At 38.7% G+C, this 27,446-nt stretch overlaps 1 protein-coding gene across 3 annotated transcripts in view; it reads left to right on the plus strand.

The window, feature by feature from the left end:
- The window catches only part of LOC124153744, a 194,237-nt gene extending 167,237 nt beyond the window's left edge, over positions 1-27,000 (plus strand). Inside the window, exons 4-9 of one of the 3 annotated variants that reach the window (XM_046527088.1) lie at positions 14,937-15,032; positions 15,204-15,266; positions 19,805-19,891; positions 20,215-20,432; positions 22,877-23,142; positions 25,992-27,000. In XM_046527088.1, the coding sequence (XP_046383044.1) occupies positions 14,937-15,032; positions 15,204-15,266; positions 19,805-19,891; positions 20,215-20,432; positions 22,877-23,142; positions 25,992-26,380 (1,119 nt within the window). In that variant the 3' untranslated portion in view covers positions 26,381-27,000. Of the gene's footprint in view, positions 1-14,936; positions 15,033-15,203; positions 15,267-19,804; positions 19,892-20,214; positions 20,433-22,876; positions 23,260-25,991 lie in introns of all 3 variants that reach the window. The other 2 variants (XM_046527086.1, XM_046527087.1) reach the window with 2 other exon arrangements.
- The last annotated feature ends 446 nt before the right edge of the window (positions 27,001-27,446 follow it).

Genomic DNA, 27,446 nt, shown 5'->3' on the forward strand with positions numbered 1-27,446 from the left:
GAAACAATTTGGTTTAATCAACTAGTCGCAAACTATGTTCCTTTGATACTCGCTTCGTTAAATAAACCATCTATTTCTATATCTATCCATCTAATCTCTTATTTCTATCTTGGTATCAAATCACTCGGTAATTTAACGCGAGGGATGATTGTGATAGGTGAAGGTAGAGCTCAAGCCCGGAATAATGCTTGAGCGTGTGAATTTCAATTACAGGATAAATTAATTATGGAATATTCTCGACTGCTGTGACCCAAATGCATTAATGTAATCATAAATCACAATAATGGATTTATAGCAGTTCATTTTTAGCCACAGACCAATATTTGGATTTTTAAGACTCACTCAGGTGGATAACAAAACCGAAAAAAATCAATACTATACTTACAGGATAGGGGTGGGGGTAGTGTCTTACCTTGTGCCGACTCGAAATTTTCCTTGGGCCACTTTGCGCTTAGGGGTCACCCGGCGTTGCTCGGGAAGGATAGTACCCAGATAAGTAGGAAACTTGGAACTTGGAATTCATACTAACATGGCAGGATTTTTGTCTTCTCTTAGAGCGAGGGAAGAGGTGTGCCCGGCAGGATGGCCAACTGTAGAAGCTGTATGACGTGACGTAACAAACGGTAATGAGGAAACGGCGTAAAGGACGCGTCGGACGAAGCCGAATGTAGCAGTACGGGTTTCGGGAGCATGAGATGCACCTATGTACGCAACTTTGGTCGCAATCCTTGCGGCCGTATGGAAACGCAAATCGGACAGACAAACAAACATCCTCTTTTATATATTTATGGAAGATTTGTTAGGGGGTGTCGTAGGGTTTGAACCAAGACCCTTTCGGCCAGCAGCCACGCACCGTCCCTACGACATTACCACGCTCCCCTGGTCGAAAATAATTGCCAATTGATGCGATGAAAGTGAAAATTCATGTATTATTTTTCAAAAACCACTTTAACTTAAAAAGAAACATGCTTGGAAAGTTGCTGAAATATTCACCTTCGTTTTCAGCAAATGCTCGCAAAAATTCATAAAATTATTTTCTAGTTCTGTAACTCCCTAAAAACTCATCGCAATCAACGAAGTCGCCATGGCGTGGTACTTTCGAGCGCCCCGTTCTTTTTACGGACATGCGGGCATGCGAAAAAAAGCCGACCCAATATAAGGTGAGCAGTAATCTCCATGCGCGATGATTTTTTTGTCCTCTCCCGCGCTATTTTTGGAGTGGGAGAGCAGTGGTGGGGAAGCGGTGAGCGCGATCGTCTGCCCATTAATCCAGTCGTGACTCTCGCCCTATTCCCGTGAACACTATTTTTTATTTCCCTCTCATCGTTCCGGTGACTCAGACATGTCTGCAAGCCTCTTTCAGAGTCTTTCCAAGAAATTGAACTTGAAGGGCCCATTTTGGTTCATAGCTTCGGTACGAGGATATCAATTTTTTTCAGCTTATTATATTTCGGTTTAGGTGGATTGGTGTGTTAGGCGAAGACTTATATTTAGCGTACTGGATGAGGAAAAAATGCGTAGAGGATACATAGCATGTAGAGTCAGTGCAAAGGTTGTTGCCTAGAACTTAAATTCTTGGTCATGTTGGTCTTTTTATTGAGAGGACTTATTCGGAATGCTAGCAGAGCATATGAGGCCAAACTCTTACTGATACCAGATGATGGGTCTGTGAGGCGAAATGCGTCGCATTAAATAATTGTGGAAAAGTGCCACCACATTTTATTTCAATATGTCGAACTTCCACTCTACCAAGCCTGAATCGGTTGAAATTACAGTTTTAATGTTTTTTTGTTTTTTTTTATCTACCTGAATGCGTCTTAAAAATCCAAGTATTGGTTTGTACCTAAAAATGAATGACTATAAATCCATTATTGCGATTTATGATTACATTAATTCATTTGGGTCGAAGCATTCGAGAAGATTCGTTAATTAGTTTCTTACTTTAGCGAAAAGTAATTCCTATAACTATGGTGACAGTTTTCGATTTCGCTTGGTATTCAAGGTCGTGAATTCGGTCTCGCTTCAAGCCGATTTCTCTATCCCAATTCTCTTAATTATTTTCTACCCCCAGTTTTAATTTAATGTCAAAAATATACCATTCAGAATTTCGTTCTGTAGGTACTTGTGCCAAGCCTGTTATTCTTCAGTTGACGAAGTTCAGGAAACAATTATGGAACAAAATAATTTTTTTCTGAGAAATAACGATCCCTTTAACTGAGATAATCCACAGTATTGGTTCCTCGAGAGCGCTGCGGCAACTGAGCGGGGTAGGTACTGGCTGAGGTGCCTCTGAGAATGTCGTTCTTTGAAGAACGTGCTGCCTGTGTTCCTGGGGCCTCGCATAGGTTGACATACCCGCGTTTTAGTGGATGCCTTCAATCGTGTTCGCGATTAGATATTGAGCAGCAAGAACTGGAAATTTTTTGGGGTGACACTCATCATACTTTTAGCTGTTGTTTAATCTCCACTGAAATACTCTACCGACGTATTTTTTTAATTCTCAGCGTTTATAACTCTTATTTTATTCGTTACTGCTCGAGCTCACTACAGCTAACTACCGATTATCCACATTCACGTCATCAGAGCTAAAGATTATCCATGCATCATCATGAAATTATATGTAGTGGTGGGCTTCTCCGGAATAAAACTGCAGTGGGTTAGGGCGTTTACCCGAATAAAGGAAGGGCCGCCCATAACGTGCATTTTAATACCCAAAGAAGCATGGAAAGTCTATCGGTTTATTTTGAATCAAACTTGCATCCGCAACAAATACTTTTTGTTTATTAAAACATGCTTATGAAAGGGCATTAACTCAGTGGTAGAGTGTAGCGTTTTCTTTTATCTTAATTTATTTGAATGTGCGACATAGTGGTATGAACCTCGAAAGGCCCTATTTTCTGCGAAATATCACCGATATCACTCTTTTCACCTATTAATGAGTTGGAAAATAAGGATTTTATCTATTCCATACTGATATGTAAGAGGACTCAACATCTCTACACTGCACCGGAGACTTTCGTGTCCAGGTAGATCATTTCTCGAGTTATAAGATGTTAAGTGTACAGCTCTTCTTATAAAAATGGCTGTTTATGATCGATAAAATTGGTGGTAAATTTGATCACAGTGTGGTAGAACAAAAGAAATAAAAGTAATAAATTCGATTGTTGTGGAGAAACTGCAATGATGGAAACTCGTGGGACTTAAAGAATCCAAGATAATTGAGGGGGATGATAAGCCTAGAGGTACAAGTGATTTTTTTCTAAACAGATTTAAGCTCGTATATTGATAGAAAAATATTTAAATAAATAAAAGATCGTAGCACTTTTCCACAAGAATTTTTAATGCGTACAACGCGTTTCGGCTCACTGAGCCATCATCTGGTACGCGTTGTACGCATTAAAAATTCTTGTGGAAAAGTGCTACGATCTTTCATTTATTTAAATATGTCTAACTTCCACCAATTAAAGCCTGAATCTGTTGAACATATGATAGAAAAATACATGAAAAACTTTGTGGCGAAAGGAAATGAGTATGTGTTCGGTGCCTGCATTTAGTGGAAATTAAATTCACTACTAAATATCTAGTTGATATCATTTGTTTTCTTTACCTTATTTCTATACCTAACTCTGTTTAGAAAATAAAATCACTTGTACCCCGTGGCTTTTCAACCCCTCAATTGATTCTTTTGAATTGGTAATTGGCGTTTTGGAGAGAGAGAGAGTACCTATACCTGTCGTCCAGGTGCTTAATTCGGTTGGGAGGCCGTTCCCCCGTGTCCCCCAACGGGTTCAGAGCTGTCTGTTTCGGCGGGACATGGCCGCCGTCGGCTCAGCGAGCGCTCCTCCCGTGGCCAACGACCGCCCCTGAGGGCTCTGGAGACAGCTGCCGGCGTCGCTGCGCATAAATCGTAATTATCCGAAGCGTGAAACGTGTCTCCTGATCGATCCATTTCCGTTCACTTGCAAGAACGGCGGGTTAGGGAGTGGAGGGGAGAAGAGGTGTTCTCCGGAGAAGTTTTGCGAGGGAGGAGGATATCAAATTGGTGAGTTTAGGATGGCCCTTTTGCATGGATGAGGTGGTTCGATTTTATGCTCTTATTGGTTCCGAGCGGTTCCCGATATCTACCTTCCTTCTTTCGAGTTCGATCATGTATTTTCTATGGTCAGGGAGAAAGGGCATAAAGCGGAAAAAATGCCTTTACGATTTTTGCGTAGATCTGCGGTCTTACGAACGAATCGATAATTCCTACGGACATGATAAGAATGCTTGGGAAACGAGTTATTGCATTTTGAAATGAAAAAAAATAGTTGATAAAATATTCTCGGGTGTGGCACGGGGTTAGACTGTTAGAGGCCAAAGTTTCGATGAGAAACTTCCTCGTCGTAATCAGGTCTAAGATTGAATAATACATCAGTCTTAGCCCTGATGACGTCGTAGGATTTTCTCATCGAAACGTTGGCCGTAAATAACCTGGTGCCTAAGTTGAGAAGATTTTATCAATACTTTTCGCCGGGAAATCCGTTGTTGCCGTTTAAAAAAGTAGTTGGTGTCTTTTAAGCTTTAGGATAAATTTGGATAAATCAATTGATAAAAAAAATGCTTTTGGACTATGTCGTCGTATCAATTTTAGGTTGATCCCAACGTTTCCCTACCAATGCCTTCGCTTTGGCTCCGGTAAATTGGTCATTTTCATGGGTCATGGTCAAGGGTCATGACTTCTGATGAAGCTGCGGTGCAGTGAAGCATGTGAACTCGAATCAATTTAATTTAACTGAAGTGGTATTTGAAAAGTTTTCTTACTTCCTCCTATCGTTTTGATTTGATGTTACGGGGTACGCGGAGATCAGCATTGGCGTAGCCAAAAAGTGATTTATTCGTAGAAAATATTTAGTGGGACCTTGTACTCGGTGCACTCTTCGTAGGCTCCAGAGAAAGCCGTTGACACAATACTCAGTTCTTCAAATGGGATGTTGAACGTGGTGAAGGCTGCTCGGGTACTCTTTTCCATGGCTACCGACGTTTAGGAGTACGACCCCGAAACGCCGAGATCCGTAGAGGAGATAACCCGGTGGATGACCCGAGCAGCCTTTACTACCAGCGTACGCCGGGAAAGCATAAGATCTTTTTACGGGTTGTTGAACGGTTTACCTTTCCGAGGACTACTCCACCTTGCGCATATAGATGCTTATTCCAGGTTTTTCTCCACCTTAATTTGATTCCCTTCGGCGAAAATTTTCGGACAAATTATGTTGCTGGCATTAAAGTCGTAAATGGCCCCAGCTGTCTGACCACGTCGTCTCCTCTGGTGTGCATTTGCAAAATGTTTTCTCGCTTTTCTATTTCGTGGGTTTCGTAAAATACAACCGAATTTGAAGCATTGTTCCTTACTTCAGAAGCTGGGGGACATTTTGCTCAACCACTTATTTCCTTTTTTTAAGTGTAGTAGTGTCGCTTGCCATCTAAATTTTTAACACATCCATTTGCCACTGTAATATAAGTTTTTCTGAACTATACGATACGTTTTACTGCATAATCTATGGCTAATATAGTCATAGCGCCGAATATTGACAGCGAATTCCTTACATTAGAGTTATGCATTGAATATTGGGGTCCTTCTAAGTCATAGTATCCTGCCAGTCCTGATTATTTTAAGAAGCCATTAACCGCTAAAGCTAGAATTTGTCCCTCTCACGCCAGTAGTGAAAGACTGAGTTTTCGAAATCTATGTTGTCACTCAAGATGTAAAATACGTGGTTCCTTTTCGTTCTAATACAGAAAAGTGATACCTTCGACGCATAGTATTGTTCTAGAATCTCAATAATAATTGTATCCCGCTCAATTGTCTTTAAATACGAACCTGTTTTCTCAATGCCCTATTTTTATTGCGATGGCACAGAAAACATTCTTCTATCAATTAAAACATTCTAATCGATAGTTTTAAGGATGACGATGGATGTTCATCGATGATACACAGCTTTTACACGCTGATACCCATAGGCTGGCACTGGCTGCGATAGCATCTTTTGCTGGAGCCTCTCCAACAATGCACAAAGCTTTGAAGTCGACAATTAGAAACGTTTGGAAGGACTCCGTGCACTCTTATAAGAATATGGACTTTGAGGGAAAAGATGATAAAAAATATAGGAAAGGAAATTCATTTTTTGGCTATCGGGAAATATTTCGTCCATTTAGAAGAAAAAGTATCGCAGCAAGATTTTATATGAGTCGCTACATTTCGTTCTCGGGCTCCGGTATTGGGCTTTGAAAGAAGTTGATAAAAGTCGATCGGAGGCTTTAGTGGCATTTGCATGGAGATGGATTAAGGAATGGAGGTCCTTTAATCAGTAAAAAATCTTAGTAGGCGCTAGATGAGAGTATGTCAAAGAGTGCTCCGTCTCTAAGTGGAATTTGTGGGATTTCATATCGACGAAGAAAAAAGATTTCCGAGAAAATGTGTCTGCAACCATTATTCGTGGAAAATATAGAAAGTGAAAAAGCAGATCCGTGGGAATTTTGCTAATTATTCATTATATCTCTCGAGATATTCCCTTGAAGGGAGTAAAATTAATAATTCAGGAAAAAAGGCACAGTATAAGAGTAAATACTTCTCGGGTTTTGCACCGGGTCATGTCTCCATGTCTCCTTGCAACGTTTCGATCAGCAACTCGCCCATCGTCTTGAGGTATTCAGGAATCGCCCATTGTCTTCAATTGTTCGCCGGGAAAGAACCAAACATTATAGCATTATAGGAGTGTTTTCTCTTAAGACAGCACACATTCGTTTTTAAATGTTAAAAAAATTTACTTGCTTCAGTTATGTTGCGTAATTTTAGCGTAACATTTTCCTAAAATATATATGTTGTTAATGGCATATTTATGTAATGCGATGCCAAACTTGTTAATCCAGAAGGTCACCTCTATGTTGGTTGTAGGTTGGCGTGTTAAATGCTCATTTTAGTTGTCCATCATTTTGAATTATTTCATACCGCTCATTCTGTATTTTTTGATTAAGGTTGTTATTATTGTTTGATTAAGGTTTCTCAACGTCTACTAGTTAAGGAAAACTGTCACAATTTTTTTCTGTTTCATGCGTAATTTAATCGAAAAAGCATTGCATTTTTAAGGGAAATTACCCGATAGCGTCGGGCGCAATCGGTTAGAAAATGAACACTCGTATAGCCCACCATCATAATAGGTATTGGAACAATGAAAAATAGTTAAAGAAACCAGCGACATCAAACGCGTCTATAATTGGAAATAGTTCTCCTTCTTATTTTTCTCAATTCCATCCCTGGTAGTTTAATTATCTGCAAGTCTTAAACAGGGCTTCGATGAAAGGGTCAATAACTTCTTTGGGGAATGTGTTTTAGAGTTCAATCCCTGGAAATTCAAGCTCTAGATAAGCAACTCTCAGGTTCATACTTAATTAGTAAGTTCCCGTAACTGTAAGCCGTTGATTATTTTGAAGATTTTGATGGTTAGAGTGAGTATTTAAAGTGTGTTTTTGTCAAGTTATTGCAGTGTTAAGTTATAAAATACCACTTGCAAACACAAGGATTTATATCCAACTTAGCCTTACCAACCTGAGAAATAAACCTGTTGGCTTAAAAATAATAGCCGACTTTTGCTCTTAATGATTCGTAAATATTTGGCGTGCGAAACTACGATTTCTTGCCGTTCTTGTTGATTTTATTCTAATAATGAGTAATGGGACTGATTATTGTGTCTCGTGTAGTCGTACCTTGCGATCCGCTGGAGTGATAACGTTACTGACCAATGACCATGTTCATATTGTAGTGCGTTATTAGTGAATTCATGTCGCGTCTGTAGCTGATTTATGATGATCAAATGAAATGAATACCAACGATAGGGACGAAAATTATATTCACGAATGAATCATGATCTTGGATTTCATTGGATGCAACCTAAAATATCTTTTGTGCAATTTTGTGGTCATTCTCATAATCAGAATTAGATGATCGTTTATATTACTTATCTTAAGTAGGTTTAACACCTGAGATAATAGGGGAGCCCTAATATCTTGAATTCCCTTGCAGTATGTATTATTTAGCCATGTCGAATTGGCGAAATCTTTTGATGATCTGCATGGATATCTTTTGACCATCTCCCACTTCCTCCCCATTCTAGATCGCAATTCATTCTACAAGTCTGGTTGGTCAATGTGATACAATTTCGGCTTCGACGGAGGTAATTTGGACTTGGGGTAGTAGCCTTTTATATCGCTACTAAAATCCAGGCGTTTAATCCATATCCTACCAGGTAAAGGCATTCAAAGAAGAGGGTAGGTATGCGAATGGTACCTAGAGGTCTTCAGTGGGAAGTTGCTTCCGTAAAAGAAGTCTTCCGAGTTGGGTATTTACTATCACGTAAATTATCCATCACATAGTGATATGAAAAAGAGGTGTTCAGAGAATACCAAGACTTGGACGTATTTTCTTAATTTACTAATTTTTTTCTATGATAAATTTTTCACGTGATGGGCTGCTATTAGCATAAGATGTTTCACGAAGCTGAAAGAACTTGATTGTGACTGCATAACTTTGAATTTGATTTGCTCATGTATTTAAATTCAAGAAATTTTATGGAGTATTTTCAATTTTTTATTATTTTGTTTTATTATTTCATTGGTTGTTAAACATCTTTATTCTAGAGCCTAAGAAATGGAAATAATATCCTCTGGTGGAAAAAATAAGCTACTGAGTTTAAGTAGAGATATAAATAACATCATTATGATTTTAAATCCTAAATAGTTTTAGCGGGTCAAAATAAAACCTATAAAACGTAGTAAAGATGAACATATTGCAATGGTTATGAATTGTTTTTGTGATTATTTTCGTGATCTATTTCTCCAGTTCTTCGTTTTTCTCACTTCTCATATTACAGTGGGAACATTTGGTAGCGTAATTGCTTTACGATTCTGTTTATTTTCTACTAAGGGTCGAATATTATATCTTATGCATCTGAGTCCTAAACTTTGCGGTCTCATATAATTTGTCGACGTGTAATATTTTTTAACGGGGAATTTAAATGAAATATTTTTTAACCGGAGATTTAAATGAAACTAGAGCTGTAACTAGAATCATGTGATGGCATAAATGTTTTATTGGCCAAAATTTTGCGAAATGCACTTGATATTATTCCAAAAATCTCTCATGATCAGAATTTTTATTTCAGGGCGTGGTCTCTATCACTTCTGCGATTATCTTCCATAGCGAATTAAAGAGACCTTTGATGACTCTCTGTTTGATAGAAAACCATTTTCTAATGCATTTTTCGGAAGAAATTCACGCCAAAAGCCTCATGATAATATTTCAAGCTTGCTTAAGCGGACAGTATTGTCCTTAATACGCTTCTCCTTTCATTGGAACTCCAATGGCGAAATCTTAAGGTTAAAGATTAAGTTTATAAAGCTCAAATGTGTGAAAAAGGCATGCGCATTTGATGTTTTTTCTTTCTTTGTTGCTTCTCTCCGCTGCATCTGCTCGTATTGTGGTGTGCCGCAAGTATTTGCGCTCCAGAATCGTTCAATCGATGGATCTTGATGGTGAACGGAGGACGGAAGGCAATTACCAGTGGAGCAGCCGCTGTGGGGGAGGGCTGGAGCTTTTCAATCGACTGGGAGAAATGTTCTCCCACTCCTAAACCTGAAAATATAAGAGAGGCGATATTTTTATCCTAATGCGCATGCGTCTATTTTGTGATTTTTTTGTCCAACACTGTCCCCAAAGCTCTTTTTACAAAGCTTAAAAGTCGGATGTGGAAAATTCATGAGGCAATGCACCCATTCCCATTCTCCATGTGAATTATGTGTATAAAATTAAACCATCGCGAAAGTCTTTTTTCTCAGACTTGGGTACTATTAACTGATCATGGGGTCTTTGAATATACATTTGATACTCGGCAGAGCGAGTAATTTTAATCAATTCCCTTATAAGTTTTGCTATCAACGTTTCTGCCTTAAAAAATCACTACCGTGAGCAAATCCTGGATGGATAGGAATGGCTCTGAATATTTTTCATTTTTATTTATTTGGAGTGATATTTTTTAAATGAATTTACATGTAGATCATTATAAATACCCGTTGCAGTGAATATGAATTATTTAAAGTTTTATTTTTTTATTTTATCCGCTGGCTTCTCATTTTTTTGCAATATCGATCGATGTATTCTCTTGGGTGTATAATGACCCTTTTATGAAGTGAATTGTTTAGCACTTAGGGTGTTGGTATGAACAATAGTGAGCTGCGGCTTCTTAATTTAGAAACCACCTCAGGCAGTTCAGCCTCTCCTTTTGTTGAGGTTTACTTTTAGTTATTACAATGTATTGAGCTAGAAATTCCGAAACTTTACCATGATCGACGCATTTTCATTCAATAATCATGCGAAAATCATTATCCTAGGTATATTATTATATTATCCATCGTTGAAAATAACAAACTATGATTGTTTTAAAGATAAATCTATGCTTAATTTCCAGAATTGCTTATTTGGTACACCTTGTTTAAACTAAACATACTGGATAATAAAAATTCTGGATATTTTCAAAATTATAACTACCCTTGCGTTGTTATCTCAGTTAATTACTCCCTGATACCGGTTTAGACCCACCTTCATTTTCAGACGCCGAAGTGTAGCAAGGTGACGCGTCTGCGTTTAATGTGATGGAGCAAATGTGAGGACGTTTCATTGTGTATTTTTATATTACGGAATGAATATCCGTGCGTATGGAGTTATTTCCTTCAAATTCTGGTCACTTCATTGCAGGCGATGATTGAAGAAAATGCTGTTGCAGTGTTGAAGACCGCGGGGCTTATCAAATTGCCTTTTCTTCTCATATCCTTTTGCTGAATGAAAGCGATGCTCTTCGTACGCGGCTAGTCCTCTGGTTGAGCCCTTCCAAGGCCCTTCCGTTTGCCGTGGAGCAGGGGCGATATGTCCTGGTCGGCTATTGCCGAGGGCCCCGAGCTTAGCGGGGCCCGTCAATTCTCACCTCTATCGTGAAGCGTACATTGAAGATGTTGTAGAGAAAGACTCGGAATACTCGAATCAAAATTTTATTGCAATTATAAATTCTATGTTTTCAGAAGTTTCTTTATTTACAACATACCCATAGTAATAAGATTGTACGAAAAAAAAATAATAAAGGTGTCAGATGATAATAGAACCTGATACTTTTTTGAAAAGGTTATTCTAAGAGATTATTTTTTTAGCGGTTTCAGTGCAGGTTGATGGAACAAATTCGCTAAATAGATAACAGAACCATAATGAATTATAAAATTTTATAAGCTGAGAAATTATCAGTTTTCATAATATTTTGTATTACGAAATTGCTCTTTTTTAATTAAGTTAAATGTAGTATTTAAGAGCCAGAAAAGCGTAAAAGCCCATTTCCGGACAAGCAATTTCCTAAAATTTTCCGGTGTAGGACCCGCTAATCCTCCGCGAAGGAGGGCCTTATCATGAGCCCCTGCCGAGGGCCCCAAGCCGCCCCTGTCGTGGGGGATGAAAAAGAGCGCGGATGAGCGGGGGTGCGGAAGAAGTGGCCTGAAGGATGACCGTGCATTTTCCGTTCCGTCTCGGAGAGGAGAGCACTTAAGAGATCCGTGCGTTTGTCGAGTCCTCCGCTTTGCCAAAGGCGGCGCCTGGGTTCGCCCTGAAGAATGGGCGCGCTCCCTCGCGTACTACACGTATAACATTCGGACGCTGGGATATCTTCGTGTCACAGTGTTATTGATCGACTAAAGCCTTATACGGTCATGCCGGGATTTGGCACGTTGAGAGATAAAAAAATAATAATTCGCCTCAGGTTCTGTTAAACTTGGTCGTTTTTTATTTATTTCTTTCGGTAGCACATGTCCAAAAGTATGGATGACGGTAATTTATTTTTCCCCCCCCTCGGATCAATATCGTAGACCATCGGCTTTCTAAGTGGGCTGCGCGCTCTTTCCCCTTCTTCTTTAATTTCTCTCGCTATCTCTCTCATCTATGCCAATCTCTCTTTATTCGTATCCGTCTTTCTCTCAACACTTCGCTCCTATCCCTTTTTCCGCTATCCCATTTGGACAAGTACCAATTACCCTTATGGGTTCACCTCAGCGTCCCGGAAATTCTTTCTTTTTCGACCACCTTCGTATTTTTTTCTTCCTTCCACCCGACTGAAATGAAGATTAAGATCCGCGTAAAAGGAGTGCGCCTGATTTCGACCACCCAATCCATTCGACAAGGCGTGGACGACACTAGTTTTTTTCTTAAAGAGACGTTTCAACGAAATGTAATCGCCAAAATGGCGTTAGAAAAGTTAGTGGGCGTGTATCATCAGTGAAGTGTAGTAGCATTATTGAAATATATCCTGTCGATACTATCGTATTTTTCACTGGAAGTAGTGCAAACGTGGTGTGTACTTATGGACGTTATGCGGTTATTCTTCCTAGTTTTATTTTTAATCAGTGACTAATTTCATTCCATGAGATATATTTTTCTCTAGATATAAACGGATAATTTCGCTTGAATTGCATAATTTAGGAAGCCAAGATAGTGTGGCCTACGTCGACTGGGGGCGGTGAGCAATTTTCGGAATGACACGAAAAAGGAATCCGTTTTTATTTTACACGAATACGAACAAACTGCGTGTGATTTGGTCATTTTGAAACCTTTGGGTTTTTATAAAGCAATTATTGTATTTTATTTCCCGCTTCGTTGTCCTTATTCGCTTTCACGTTCTTCCCACATCTTTCCCGATGTTCTCTCTCTCTCTCTCCGATGATTTATTGCCGTTGTAACGACCTTTACGTGATGGCCTCCCTATCGTCGGGTCAATCGCCGGGGAAATTTTTCAATGCATCGATTTCGAATATTTCACCGTAATTCAACGCGAACTTCGATCGATCGTAAAAGTTGCCTCGGGCGAATAGGATTTGAGCCGCTGCAAACTCTTTCCCCCTCATGTGCAATTAAAGGGGACGAATGGTTTTTCTCCGCGGCTTTTGAGTGTAGGATAAAGAAGGTCCGTCCCCTTCGCTTCTATTGCGACACAGATGGACGTAGTGCTCGCTCCCCTTTAGATTACATCGGTTTACGAGGTGGTGTTTGCAACTCGCTGGCGAAACCGTCGAACAAGGATATAGGCTCGTATGGATATTCTTGCGTGGTGAGAGCGCTGCAACTTTCCGTATTTATGAAATGATTTTACTGTCAAATCGCTGTATATATTTGCCATTATTATTATATCTGGTTTCCATAGTTTCTGCGATGAATTATTCTCATCGTACAATGAGGGCTTAGGTTCTGGAAATCCCAGGATTTTCTTAGTGTCTCTAGAGTCGAGGATCCGGAAGATGAGTTTCCGGTTGCCCACATTTCAGGTGCCGAACGAAGCCACTTACGTATCCGAACTGAAAGGCGGATTTTAATGCCCAAATTTTTTATCGGGCATGTTCAGATAATCTCTGCAGTTGGAAGATTATTCTTCTAATGAGTGGTAAACTATGAAAGTGGTTCACTCTGTCGAGCTTATGTTACCTGCTATAGTGGAGCCAAAACTTGGGCCGATCTTTGACTAAACCCCTCCTGCTGTCAAATGGATATTCATGTCTTGAGAGGCATTGATCCGTGCAACCGTGCATTCTTTGCTCTCTCTCTGTTTTTCTTATGTGTCTAAAATTTATTTACATCTGAGTCTTAACTAGTATGAAATGGTGGATTTACTCAATTAATTTTATCATCATCGTGGTTGTTTTATTAATAGAAAATTATAATTATTTTTGAGATGCTATGTTTCCAAGATCTCGAGTCTCTTAGTTCCGAGTGAAGATTAAGATGAAAAAAGTATATTTTTAAAACGGCGGTGTCAGCCATAATGAATCCATTCAAAGAACCTAAACAGAAAATGTGTTGTTGAGCATAACTACGCACACGTAGAAAAGTGTTTCCGAGAGTAAAAACATTCAAATCCCAAATTAATTAGTTAAGCTTGCTTATTTACAATTATTTGATTACAATTTGTTCTTGTGAATATTTTTACAGGATTTTAATTGAGATTGATATTGTTCGCAATATGTTTTTATGCATACTGTGAAATTGTAATTTTGCCTCTTCAGAGTCTGATAGTAGATCCTTAATCGGAAATCGGAGGCTGTTTTCATAAATTCGTCGTATTTAATAATAAGTGTAGGCCTTCTAAAGGTACGGCGTCTTAGATTTGTGTGATTGTGATTATTGCAACCTATGACGAGTTTAGCTTTCAAATGTCCTCATTCTTCTTCGTATTACGTGAGATAATATGTTATGGATCCAAAGATCTGACTCAATAAATATTTTGTCGGAGAGAGTTACAAAAGCATGCGGTCGAGAGCGGCGGGAGAATGTAATATTTAATCAGTATAACTTATTGGGCGCTAATGAATCGGCAGGTATGCGGACGCAAGGCCGTAGCCAGAAAAAAAAAATTCGGGGGAATTTTGAAGAGGAGAATGTATTTTGGAGGGTTCACTTTCAGGGTTTTCACATACTTTGTCTTCTAAGACATCTTCCCAACATTTCTGGGGGTTTGAACTCATTGACCCCCTCCCCCCGCTAGCTAAGGCCTTTTGTGGACTAAACTATCAGAAAACAGCTAAAAATAGGAGGACCTCCATGGGCGAACCCAGCGAGGGGCAGGAGGGGGCAGCTGCCCCCCCCCCCCCCTTTAGAAGCAAAAATCGCAAATGTCTTTAAGGAAATAAATATTTTTTCAAGCAAATCATTTTAAAAACTAATAAAGAGCTGTTACAATTTCCTTAAAATGTTGGTTTCATTCACCTTTTCCATGCTTAAATCTTACCTACAAGTTGAACAGCCATGGCTCCCCCTCCAAGCTTTGATCCCTTGAGGACCTCCATGTCATCGTTTGACATTGACTTCATTCTTTTTTTCTTTGCAGAAGAGAAACTCCTACCTTTTCGGATGGGTCATTCTACTATCCGTCTTCGCGTTTCCTGAAGCCGGTCTTGTTCTCTTTATGAGTCTTCATTACTGGGTAAGAGTATGAATTCTATTATTGTTGTTTGCCCAGCATTTGACTTGCGTTAGCTCGTTGAAAACTGTTACTGCTCGGAATTATTTTTCCTTTGCTTGTGCTAGTTTTGTACGTTTTTGTTTTGTAGTTGCATTGTGCTTATGTTTTACTCACATTTGATTTTTTTCTCAGCAACTTACCAATGTTCATGGACAGACAGAACTCGCGTACTGGGTTTGCAGAATAGTAATAAATGTAAGTATGCAAGATTTGAATGATTCAGTGACTTTGTAGCTGTAATGTTGATATTTTAACCCAAAAAAGCGAAATTCTTTGTGTGAAAAGTATACCAATTTTTGCATGTCTGACTTAATCGGCCTTCACTTTAAATTGGCGGTAAGTACGGGAAATTTATTATTATATTTAAAAGTAGTTTAGCATGCCTGATTTTGACAGCAGCCGTGTTGGTTTTCTGGTATAGATTTTGGCAAAATTTTTATTTTGAAATATGTCGAAACCGCAAGATAGAAATACTTTCGTGCACCTACATTTCAAATAACAATCATTACGTTGTCTCTCCGAAGAAGGGCTGTGCCATTTTCTAGTGTGCTTATATTTTATTTTCTCAGTAAAATTTAGTCACTTGCCGAGTGTGAGTAGGTTTTTCCCTCTCTCGAAAAGGGTTCTCTGGCAGCCGTCAAAATGCAAAGTTCGTCGTCTTGTCGACATCATATGTCACTTTACTTAATCTGCTTCTGAATTTTTTTAATGGGCACGAATTAGGTATTTCCTGTAAAGCCACTAGATCCATTTTAAATGTCGTATGCGTATGATAGTGGACTTCATTTATCTTTAATATACCACTTCCAAATTGCCATACCCCTTGAGTCTTCCTCATGTATATCCACCACCCACCCCGCTGCGTATATCGTTATCTCCTCAATGGTGCATTAGGTTGTATGCATGCTTGTTCGCGCTAATACGTGGCTTCCCTGTTCGTCTCTGGGAGAATAAGCGCAACGAAATAGAAGAGCAGCACTTTTTTAACGTTTAGCCTTGGAATTTTACTGAAATGTGAATTAATATTTTGAAAACGATGTCTTATTTTGCTTGCCTTATCCTGTTTGTGATGCATACCTTATTGCATTTTTCTTTTACATTACACCATTCCTTTAACTTTAATTTACATGGCCTCATGCGTCTCTGTTTTCGAATCTCCCTTGCTTTTGTGGGGTTTACAATATATTTTAGACAATGTATTGAGTTATCTGAAGCGACGATTGAAGACCTGTAAGAGTGGCCTTGTTTTTCAAACATGGGAAGAGTTTTACGTAGGTCCTGATTCCTAAAATTGTCGAAATAGAGTGTATATCCAAGTGTTATGACCTCATTACTTGAGATTGTCAGGAACCCGTGCTCAAGCGACTTATTAATTAAAATTACTAAAAGAGGGGACTTCAAAACAAAGTATGTCTATTTTTGATCCTCAAAAGCATTATTACCGTGAGGTTGCCAGAGTGAAGCTCATCAGTGTCAATTTCTCGTATATTTTTTCGCTAATCTCTAGTGTAAGAGAGTTGGAGATTCTCCATGCGTTTCAGTGATATGGTCCGTTGAAGTTCGAGCGGTTCGCCGAGGCACCACCGTGGTTAAAACCGCATCGTTCGCTACCGCTTCCGAAGACTTCCCCACAATTCCCATTCCCTCCTCTCACATGTTCATGATACAAGATATCTCCGTCAATAACATCAGAATCATTCCAAACTTTTCCGGACCATTCCGGACTTAAGTTTTCGTTGTGATCGACTTCGCTAAGCTATAAAATTACACGACGTCGTATCGGACTCATCATGAGACTTGTGGCTTAGTTTTCTTTCTTGAAAATTCTAGGCTAAATGAGCCTAATCGCTCATTGGCATGACCCATCTTTCGTGACAGAGGGAATTAGGTCTCAAGTATGCCTCACTTATTGGCTTGTAAATTGACAACGATATTTAATAAGCGCAAAGAAATTTATAAATTGACAATAGATCGGAATTTCTCTGAGCGGACCCAGATAATGCATCGTCGAAAAAAATTGCGCTACATCGATATCAATTGCGTTAAATTACTAAAACTTTGGCGGTCCATGTTTGTTGATATTAATGGATTTTGGGGGTAACCCTCGTCAAGACTTGATAATGGTCAACGTTTCCCCCTCTACGCTGGAGATCTCGTCAGGGCAAATGATCGTATCGCCCCACCGACAGACTAGGTTAGCGAAACTTGGCTTTCAGTCATTTCGGGAAAGAAAGACGTCCAAAAAATTCTCTGCCACCACCCACCACCTGAAAAATGATGCTCCGTAAAGGCGACACACATCATTAGCCCAGATGAGGTCTCCGGCGTAGGAGAAGAAACGTCGGCCCTTTCAAAGTCTTGACGCGGGTTACCCCCAAAATCCATTAATATTAACAAACATGGACCGCAAAAATTTAAGCAATTTGACGAAATTGATCTCGATGTTGCTCAAATGTTTTCAGCGATACATTATCTTGGTCCGTTCTGAGAAATTCCGATGTATTGTGCATTTTGTATAAGGCCTCCCATCTGCTTTGCCCCTCCATTCTATGACAACGAATGCTGATTTCAGAATTTCACAAGTATTTTTTTATTTTAAATTTTAGTTAATACGCATATTAATCTATGGTGAATGTAATCTTGTTACACACTTTTGACTTTAGTGGGAAAAGTGTACAATATTGTGAGGATTGGAATCTAAGCCCCCCAGTAGGATCAGGAGCCCTGAGAAGATCTCTTACCCTTCTTCTTCGTCGGCATCTTACGAGGATGGTCCAGAAATTCTCTTTTATTTCACTGGGTAAATTAAGTCGGTGAATACGTTAGTCAAAACTTCCGATTATTGTGCCTGATAATGAAACCAAAGCATAAAAATAGTTTTACGCGAAAAGAATAATGCATGTTATGTAGTACATAAGTGGCGTGTATAGATCCTCATTTCGAGGGGGTAGAGGCGGGCCCGCTCTCTGCCCTGAGGGGACTAGCGACAGTTAACATGATTTGAACCCAATGCAGAGCGTAACCTCGGTGACGAGAGGCGATCGGGCCTGTGAAGATGCGTTAGGAATAATCGTCAAATTTGGTTCGACGATTTCGACTCATCGGGTTTGCCTCTCTCTCGCGCGTACAGATAGTGCAAAGAAGTAATTTTTGATGTTGGATACATGATAGATCGGGCAATATCAATATATGTTTGTCATTTTAAATTAAGACACCCATGATATTTATACTTAAATATATACGAATAATTATATATGTGACGGATTATCGCTGCCTACCTCGGCCATATCCTTGCGCAGTATCCTAATTCATGCTACGGCACTTGATTTTTTTCTTTTTTTCCTTTTTTCGTGGAAAGGGGGGGCCTCGCACATTATGTATCCTGTGGTGCATTATGGAACGTGGTTGGATAGGGGCTGTCCATTAACCCATAGCGACCCCCATTACCACGCAGCTTAACTTTGAAGCAGTGTTTTCCTTTGCAAGTCTTGAAGTCGATGCCTTTGAAATTTTTGGAAGGCATGAAAAGAAAAGAATAGTCAGATTGCCAGCAAGATTATCTCTCACCCCGTAGAATTTTTTCGCATTATCCACTTCCAAATAACACTGTCCTGTACTCCCTTGGTCGAATACCTTAATGAAAATGGTCTTGGAATGTACGCTTGAAGTTGTTTTATTCTCTCATTGCTGCTTTTTACAAGCTTTCAACCCGTCACGTCCATTTTTCAATCTTGGGCACCTTGGTAGAAATCAAGTTTGGATAGGGAACCGAGTTAGCCCCTTAAGGCGTGCCATGTACCAAGTATGCGCAGTCGTGCCCCTTAAGGGTTAACATGAGTAAACTGGGACGCTGCGGAAGATTACGGCGATAGTTACATTTATTTTTCCATAATTCTAATCAATTGAAGGAAATATTAGGGCATGAGTAATCACCAAAGAGGAGATTAATCAATGTTGTGTGGATAGAGAATTCTTCTAAATCGTTATTAAGGCATATCAGAAACAAATGCACTATCTTGACTAAAACCTAACTAATTTTTATTTATTTTAAACTAATTCCTTCCTTTCCGAGCTTTGCTTTGAAGATATGTATTTATAAATATTTCCTGGAAAGTGACCTTTTTCAAAGGAGTTCAGCTTATTGTGTTCGATTTAGGGATTGAAAAAATTATTGTTTAGAGAGAAATATTTTTCTACAGGCTGCATGTTTTTTTTTCTTTTCAAAATGAAATTAAGTCCATGCTGGAAATTTTTAGATAATTATCATGCGAACCTTTCATCGACCTCATTTGAAAATTGGCTTCTTCGACGGAGTAACTATTTGATGAGGTGGTAATCGAACACCCATTAGGGTTTTTCTTGATATTTATGATCTTCTTGACATTATAGAGAAATAATTTGGCTAAGTAATAACTTTTAAGGTAGCAAAATGACTGGGTGAAATAATAATTTTTAGCATGATCTGATTGTTGAAGTAGGTAAAGGTGTTCATGCTGTGGGATTTTGATAATTTTAAAAACGTCTAAAAACCGTGCAAGTATTACAATCTTCATTCCAAAACTATCATATGCCATAACATTTAGTAAATAATTTGAAAAATACTTTTTCCCATTCTTTCCCTGCACTGCCCCTTATAATTTTCATAATTTGTTGCTTGCTAAGTGTGTTCAATTTCTTTTTTGCAACTTTCTTCCATACAATTATAAGTTTGTTGTATCATTATTCATTTGCAGGCCTTGGCAGTCATCTGTGTTCATTCACAACATGCACTCTGGAGAGAAGAAAAGATGGTTCTACGAAGGATTCAAGACTTAAATATGGTATTTCATCTTTTGGGTACTTTTATTAGATAGTGTGTGTGAAATGTGTAAATTTTTAATAAAATTCGGCTTAAGTTTCAAATTGGCTTGGTTCCTTAATTCACGTTCATTTGATATCATACGCCTCAACCACCTCTTCTAATATGTACTTGGAATTGTAAAATCAGAATTAAACTAAATTATGCTTGTTCAGGGACTTAAGAAATGATCTAATATGTTTGTAAAACTATTTTATAACTTTATACTTCTAGTAATACTTTAGAGGGACTTTGCTTATAAATACTGAATCAATGTCAAGTGATGGCAATGAATATTACTTTTAGGCCACCCGATTGGCTAATGCTGGTGTCACAGGACCTGTGGTGGGGAACAACTCCATATCTTTGCATCAAAAGAAAAATGGCGTAGATTACCAGAATGCTGGCTTCGTCAATTCAACAGAATATATCAATGGAATAAAAGCATTTGACTCCATTGATGGATCAACCCATATCCCAATGGTCACACAAGATGATATCCAAATCATGGGAGGAATGAGAAGGTTGTATTATTGAAAAAAATATAGAACTAATGACATATTTATCTTTAAATTAAGGAAAATTTTCTTCTATTTAAAAGCTATTCAGTACTATTCAGAAATTAATTTTTGTCCTCTGCCATGATGGGCATGCTGTAGGGCTTTATAAAAATAACAAAATCATGGCTATATTGGTAGAAAGTTTTTTAATGAAAGTAGAACTAATGAGAAGGTGTGAGAGGTGTGCTGATTTTATTTCCAATTATCCAAATACAATTTGTGTCTAAAATAGCAATTGGGATGGCATATTAAAAAAAAACACCTATGTTATATGTTCTAAGCTTCATAACAAAACAGTAAGGAACCTCTGGTGGCCTATGCAAAAGAAATAGACCTACTACATAGGTCTTAATGAATTTCACTGGGTTAGTAGGGGCTGAGCTCTATTTCAAATGATGGCCTGAGTTTGCAACGATGCTTTGCTATGATTTTTTTCTCATTCAGTTTTTTGGTCAAACTTTTGATAGTCAATCTGCATATCAACCACCAGGCTTCTCCTTACCCTAATTTTTTTATTGCTAGGAACAATCACTTTCAAAATTCAGTCCCTATGGCCATCATGAGGAACAACATTATCTGTACTCTAACTTTGGTTATTGCCTATGCCGTGTGAACCTTGAAAGGGCCAGTTTGACTTTATCTCACTATCCACTAAAGTCTATTTGAGGCATTCTTCAGGATCCCCTGACTCCTCACTGTTTGCTCTGACTCCCAATGCAAGGCCACAAGGCAAAGCATGAGTCCCAGTTAAGCATTTCTCACTCTGTAAGTAGGCTAACATTTCATCAAATCTGCAGAGACATACTAGCGTGACAGCACACATTTCAGAAAGGAATGGGATGGTACTGTAAAGTTAAGGATAACAATATTTACACTGGTGTATGTATTTAATAGAAATATGAAGCTGAAAAATATTGGAGTGCAATTGTCTCAGTGTGCTGAAAATTATATTCGTGTTATTTATGTTCCATTTGTGCCAGTTTACTGGCGACCTTTGGATGTCTCCGATGTGACTCTCTCCTCTTCTTTGCATAGTGTACAGTTTGCAGGAAAATCTTGAATTCTTCTCCGCTTTCTTTGAAGGTGGAATGTTTAGGGTGTGGGTGGGGTTTCATATGAAGGCTTTGTATCTCTGAAAACATGCTGGGGTCTCATGGCGTGGGTAAAATAGTCAAGTTGCACCATTTGCTCTACTCAATCAAGTTTAAGGGATTCCCAGCAGACATGGAACTCACAAACAATACGCAGAGGTCGACTTTGAAAAATTACGGAGATGGCTGTGCCGGTCTTGTTGACCAGGGGGGCAGCTAGGAATTAAGGCTGGGGGGGGGGGGGGTTTAGGTGCAACTAATACTGGGGTGTGTGGGGGTATGGAATACCCACCAGGATAAGCGGCAGGTGTGAGAGTAATAAATTGCGGAATTTTATGATAAATGGTTCAAAATGGTGATTTTTTACGACTTTCTGAGGGATATTTTATTGATTCTTACACTATTCTATCAGTAATATCAATCCATTTAAGTAAAATGGATTAAACTTAAAAATTTCTCTTAGGTCTCTGGGGGGTTTATCCCCCAAAACCCCCCCCCTCGCTGTGCCACTGTTGTGGACTGACTTTTGAAAGTGACTGCACAGTAGAGCTATTTTAATGGAGGCTCTTATGTATTCCATTCTCCTCTGTCACTAGTGGTACATCTTCAAAATTTCCTCCATATACCCCTGGTGAAAATAGTTGCTGATGGGCATGGTAGCAAGTGTTTTGATCACTGTGATAACTTTGCTTTAACGAACGAACCTTGATGCACATTGTGATGATAATGTGTTTCATACTGTTGTCACATTATTTATAGAATAGTGTGATTGTCAGTGAGACAATGATGTGCTGTGAACTGTGACTGGGCCATTCTCACTGGGTGAACCCACTTTAAAGTAAGTGTAGGTGTGTGCACTATGCCATCACCCAGTGTTCATAGTGTTGTCTTACTGTACATGCGATGTGCTGTCACTCTTTTATGAACACCATGGAAGTCTGAATTGTTGCTTTAGTCCTCTCTTTTTAAAATTCATCGCTTATTTTATTCACCCTTTTGTCACAACTTTGTTAAAATTCTGCCAAACTTCGTCACATACCATTTTCACCAAGGAAACATGCTGCCTTCCCCTCCTACACTCTGTACGAGAAAACGTTAGCTTTACCCATCTTCTTGATTCAAAGATGTCATCTTCCAGGTTGTAGCCTGGACTTGATCATAATGGCTTTCTTGGCTGCAATTACCCTTCAATTGACCTATCTCTCTAATTCATCCTAATTTTATATAAATGTTATAGGTTGAATGAAGTGTTCCGATACAACTTACTTACTAATATAAATTCGAGTCATATTAATTATTCAAAAATCTTTCTTGCAGGTCTGCATCATCTGGATCCCAACAACAGTTTGGTACATGGGGAGGTCGAAGAAGTCGAGGAACTAGTTCTACGCCTTACCTCAACCAAATACAGCAATCAAGACAGCAATTACCCTTTGGTGGATCCTTACCTGAAGGTGGCCTCCCCATGGCTTCTGGAGACCTCATGCCACCATACCACCAGCAGTTAACACCCTTAAATAATCTTCGTTTGGCATTCCTAGAGATGAACATCAAAGGTGGAATGACTCCAGGAATGAGTAGCTGTGAGTTTGATGCGTCAACATTCCAAAGAATGATGTTAAATTCATCATCATCTTCTGCTCATGGGGGTATGGCTACTTTCCCAAGAGTTCGCTCTCATGCAGATGTCTTTCCTGTTGGTATGTTCTCAAAGTCATCAATTTCTTATTTAATTGGTGATTTGTGTTTTCATTATTATTGCCAGTTAATAGTTGTTTATTTATGGGAAGGGATGGTAGTGTATAGATTGTAGACCCTCTCTATGTTTATGTTTCTTGAAATTGTGTTTGAAGCAGCTTAGTGATCGTGATACATGCACTTATATTCATTTTGTTTCTTTTACCAATCATATCATGACCAATCTAATCATCATTTCATGACAATAAAACTGAGAAACTTCAGCCAAGAGGTCTTCTTTCACTTAACCTCATTTATCCCTTATGATGGGATGCAGTTTTCAGCTTTTTAGTAATTATTTTCACTTCCGTATCAAATCAATTATTGAAAGTGATTTATTTCCATATTATGCCTCCTATAATGTAATTCCACGGTTGCCACCTCCTGTGTTCTATTTAGTTCATATAAGTTCTTATATATATGTATATTACTTTTTTATTTTAAATTCATTCTCTAAATGAAAGTTAGAAGAGACATTCTTACATATACATATATGTACATGAACTAACCCCTTGGAAGTTTGGTGGTGGGTATACTAATATCTTATTCCTCTTATCTTTTACATTTTCTATTTGTAGGTTTTATGAGCCAGTCGATTTAACATATTCATGCGACCTTTCACATCCATTGCAGTACTTCTAACAAAAATTCATAGCCGTATTTTCAGTGTCTCCTAAAACTGACAAATGCAATGCTGCAAATATCTTTGGTTTGAATATTACACAAATTAATAATTCTTTGTTGTGCTTTACCATCATATTGAAATTCAAAGGATTATTAAATCAAAAACAAGTAAAAGGAACCTCGGTGGGATGTTGTGGCTCGGGAAGCCAAAGATCTGTGGTTCGATTCCTAGTTCAGGGGAATTTTTCCCATGGCAATTAATGTGAAGTTCACCACTGTTCACTCAGCAGACTTGAAATATACCACAATTACTGCCAAAAGTGATTTTTAGTATTGGAATAGGGTTCACCTTTGGCTAGTGGCTTCTTGGAAGCCCTTATTCCATAGTGTTCCCATTTTTCATGGTCTACAAAGGCCTAACATAGAGCACCGTAAACCTCTGTTAAATTGCAATGGGAGTGATGGAACATGGATATTGTAGTGGTCTGTGCAGTGGCCTGGAAATCCAAAGGTCCGTGGTGGGATTTATGGTCTAGTAAAAATTTTTCTCGCAGATATTAATGAGAGCTCTACCTTGCCATTGGATGAATTGTGTTCACATACACACCTATGTTGTCATTTTATTATCTTTCTTGCTATACCATTCACTTTCAAAGCAGATGAAGTTTGTGTTGTTGTGATCTTTAAAAAGTGTATCTTGGTGCTTTGCATTAAATGTCTCAATTTTGATAGTTTCCTTTATAGTACAAATTTTATTCCATGTGCTGGCAGACCTTCTGACTCTGTTACATACATGCCCTGATCCTTTTCACTTATTCTTATGCATCTATCTACATACAGTGGAACCTCGTTAAAGCGAGTACGGGCTATAGCGACACCCCCGCTATAACGAGAGATAGCCGATGCACCGTCAATTGACCCTTTAATAAGCGTGTTAAAAAATTCGTTTTTACGAGACCCTTTCGGTGTTGGCTCTCGCCATAGCGAGGGTTTCACCGCCGGAAGACTTTCATCAAGACTCCTTAACCTCTGTAATTGCTAGCGATCTGTTAGAAATGAAGTTAATGGAGTGCTCAGTCTCAAATTTATGTAGTAAACTGTCGTTCGATAAATATAATGATTGACGAAACAATGCTTTGCATCATTTTTATTCAGTGCGGCGCTTATAAATTGTTTGAATAGTTAGTCGTTATTTGAGTAAGAAAATTTAGTGATGCAAAAAAACATCGCCTTTCGTCTGGATTTATGCTTATGTTTATCGGATAGATGTTTATCTGTCGCCGCACCACTCCTGTTCCTGTATATCTGTTCGCAACAGGTATATTAGCTATTATTTGCTCCACCTCCGGTAAAGCGACAATTCGCTATAGCGAGTGTTTATTAGTGCACCGTGGGGTGTCGTTATATCGAGGTTGCACTGTATTTTCTTTCTTTTTTTATCTGTTTTACTCTCTCTTGAGATTCCCTGAGCCCCCTTCACTTGAATTTCTTCTAATTTGTTAATGTGTGTCAATGACCAATGTCCTTCCATTCCTAGGTAACGCTAATCTCTTCATACATACATACTTAAGTACTGACTACCATTAACTACCTGCTCTGCTACATTACAGTATTCATTCATTATCTAAATCCAATCAGAAAACTTTGCCTCTATATTTTTTGGTTCACTTGGCTCACATTGGAACTTTGACACACATTATAGCCACATCATTTAGCCAGTGCCCAATCTTGCTTATTTTGGATATTCTCTGAGTTTCAGAGCTACTTTTGGCAGCATGTTATAATGTCCTTCAGGATTTTCAAGAGAATTGGATTTTGAATCATAGCAAATCATGTTCTCAATAATGAAATGGCCAGAAAAAGTGAAAATTTTCATGATAATAAACAGGAAGTTTCCCTTATTGGTAGTACTTATGCGTTGTACATACACTAATTTAGTTTTCATTTTTCTATCAGTTTCATAAGTAACTTCCTCAATGAAATCTTTTTCATGCATCCAGTACCAAGATTTATTTCTCTTGGAGTCAGATTGATCAAGTTCATAAAATATTCTTTGCTTTGTTCCAAAAAGGTCCAATGCGAGGGTGGCACATGGATGGGACCGCAGAAAACAGTGCTCCTGTTGCCATTGGGGACTACTGGCACTACCCATTACCTTCAAGACCTATTTCCATCGGATACATGGACTACATGCATCCAGATGCGAGAGCAGGTGTGACCACGGGATGGACTGGTGGGGTGTGGGAAGGTGACAGTGGTGGGTCATTGAGAGAGAAGCGAGCCATGGCTCGGGGGGCAGTGAGAAGAGCCCTATCAGTGGGTGATCTCAGAGTGGCAGCTAGCATCAGCGGTGCACCGTTTCCCAATCCGTCCACATTCCCTGCCTCTTCCGATGGAAGTAGGACATCACTTGGTGCAGAGTCGGACGATTTCCACAAGTACAAAGATGTAGCTCTTTGATGTTACTGGCTGTAGAGTTTTTGTTGAGTTTTATTTTTTTCATGTTTGACTATTGTGAAAATGACAAGTGCTTGTTGAATTCCTGCTCAAGTGTGTTTAACGTGTTGAAAACTTGTGTGCAATACTTTTGGGCATGTGAAATATTCTCGAGTTTGAACCCTCCCGTGTAGTGCAATGGCATCATTTGCGGTGGTGGAGTTTTACCAATGGTCTTTAATTTGTTAGGTCTTGATGCTTCACATTATTTTTATAAAATGTTGTGAAGAGGGGCCTTCAGAGTACCTGAGGATGTAATACTGCTTATTGCAGCTAGTTCATAAACTTTTCAAAGCAGTGACATCACAATGAAAGAAAAAATTGATAGTCATAGGATCAGGTGCAATGCTGATAGATCCAAGTTTATGGGTAAACAAGTCAATATACCAACCATAAGAATAAACTATTGTAGTTTTTTATTGATATTTCCATATGTATATTTCTGTAAATGTATTTAACAAAGTTAAAATTGTAAATTAATATTGATAATGAGGGTGAAAGCTAAGACATATATTAAAAATTCATTTGTTACAAAATGGGCTGTAATCATAATGAGTGCCATAATAAATTAATCTTCTAAATTATCCTTTGTGGGATAATATATAGCTCTGGTGCAGCACTGTTCAGGTACTTAATGGTGTCATGACTTTATAGAAGATAATAATCAGAGTTCTCATTTATGATGCCTTCCTCTTATTGCAGCATTTTTTATATTAATTTTATTCTGCTATTCTGATTTATTTAATAATAGGTAATTTCTTGGCCATAGGACTGAGTATGATTTCAATGTTAACATTCATGCGTAATGCCCATCACATGCATTGAGGGTGGCCCGTTTTAAGTTCTTCCTGTTTAACTCACCCTGTGATTTAACCTGAAAATTGGTTTTAGACCAGTGAGGGTAGAGCTCACCCTGGACTTAAACTCATGCAAGTGAAATTCACAAATTTTAGGGTTCGGGGGCCAGTTTCTTTCCCTGGGCATGGAAGAATTTACCTCCACGAGGCTCCGCGGTGCTGTGTTCCCTGAG

This window comes from Ischnura elegans, chromosome 2 (assembly GCF_921293095.1).
Source record: "Ischnura elegans chromosome 2, ioIscEleg1.1, whole genome shotgun sequence".
In the NCBI taxonomy this organism is placed as follows: Eukaryota; Metazoa; Arthropoda; class Insecta; order Odonata; family Coenagrionidae; genus Ischnura; species Ischnura elegans.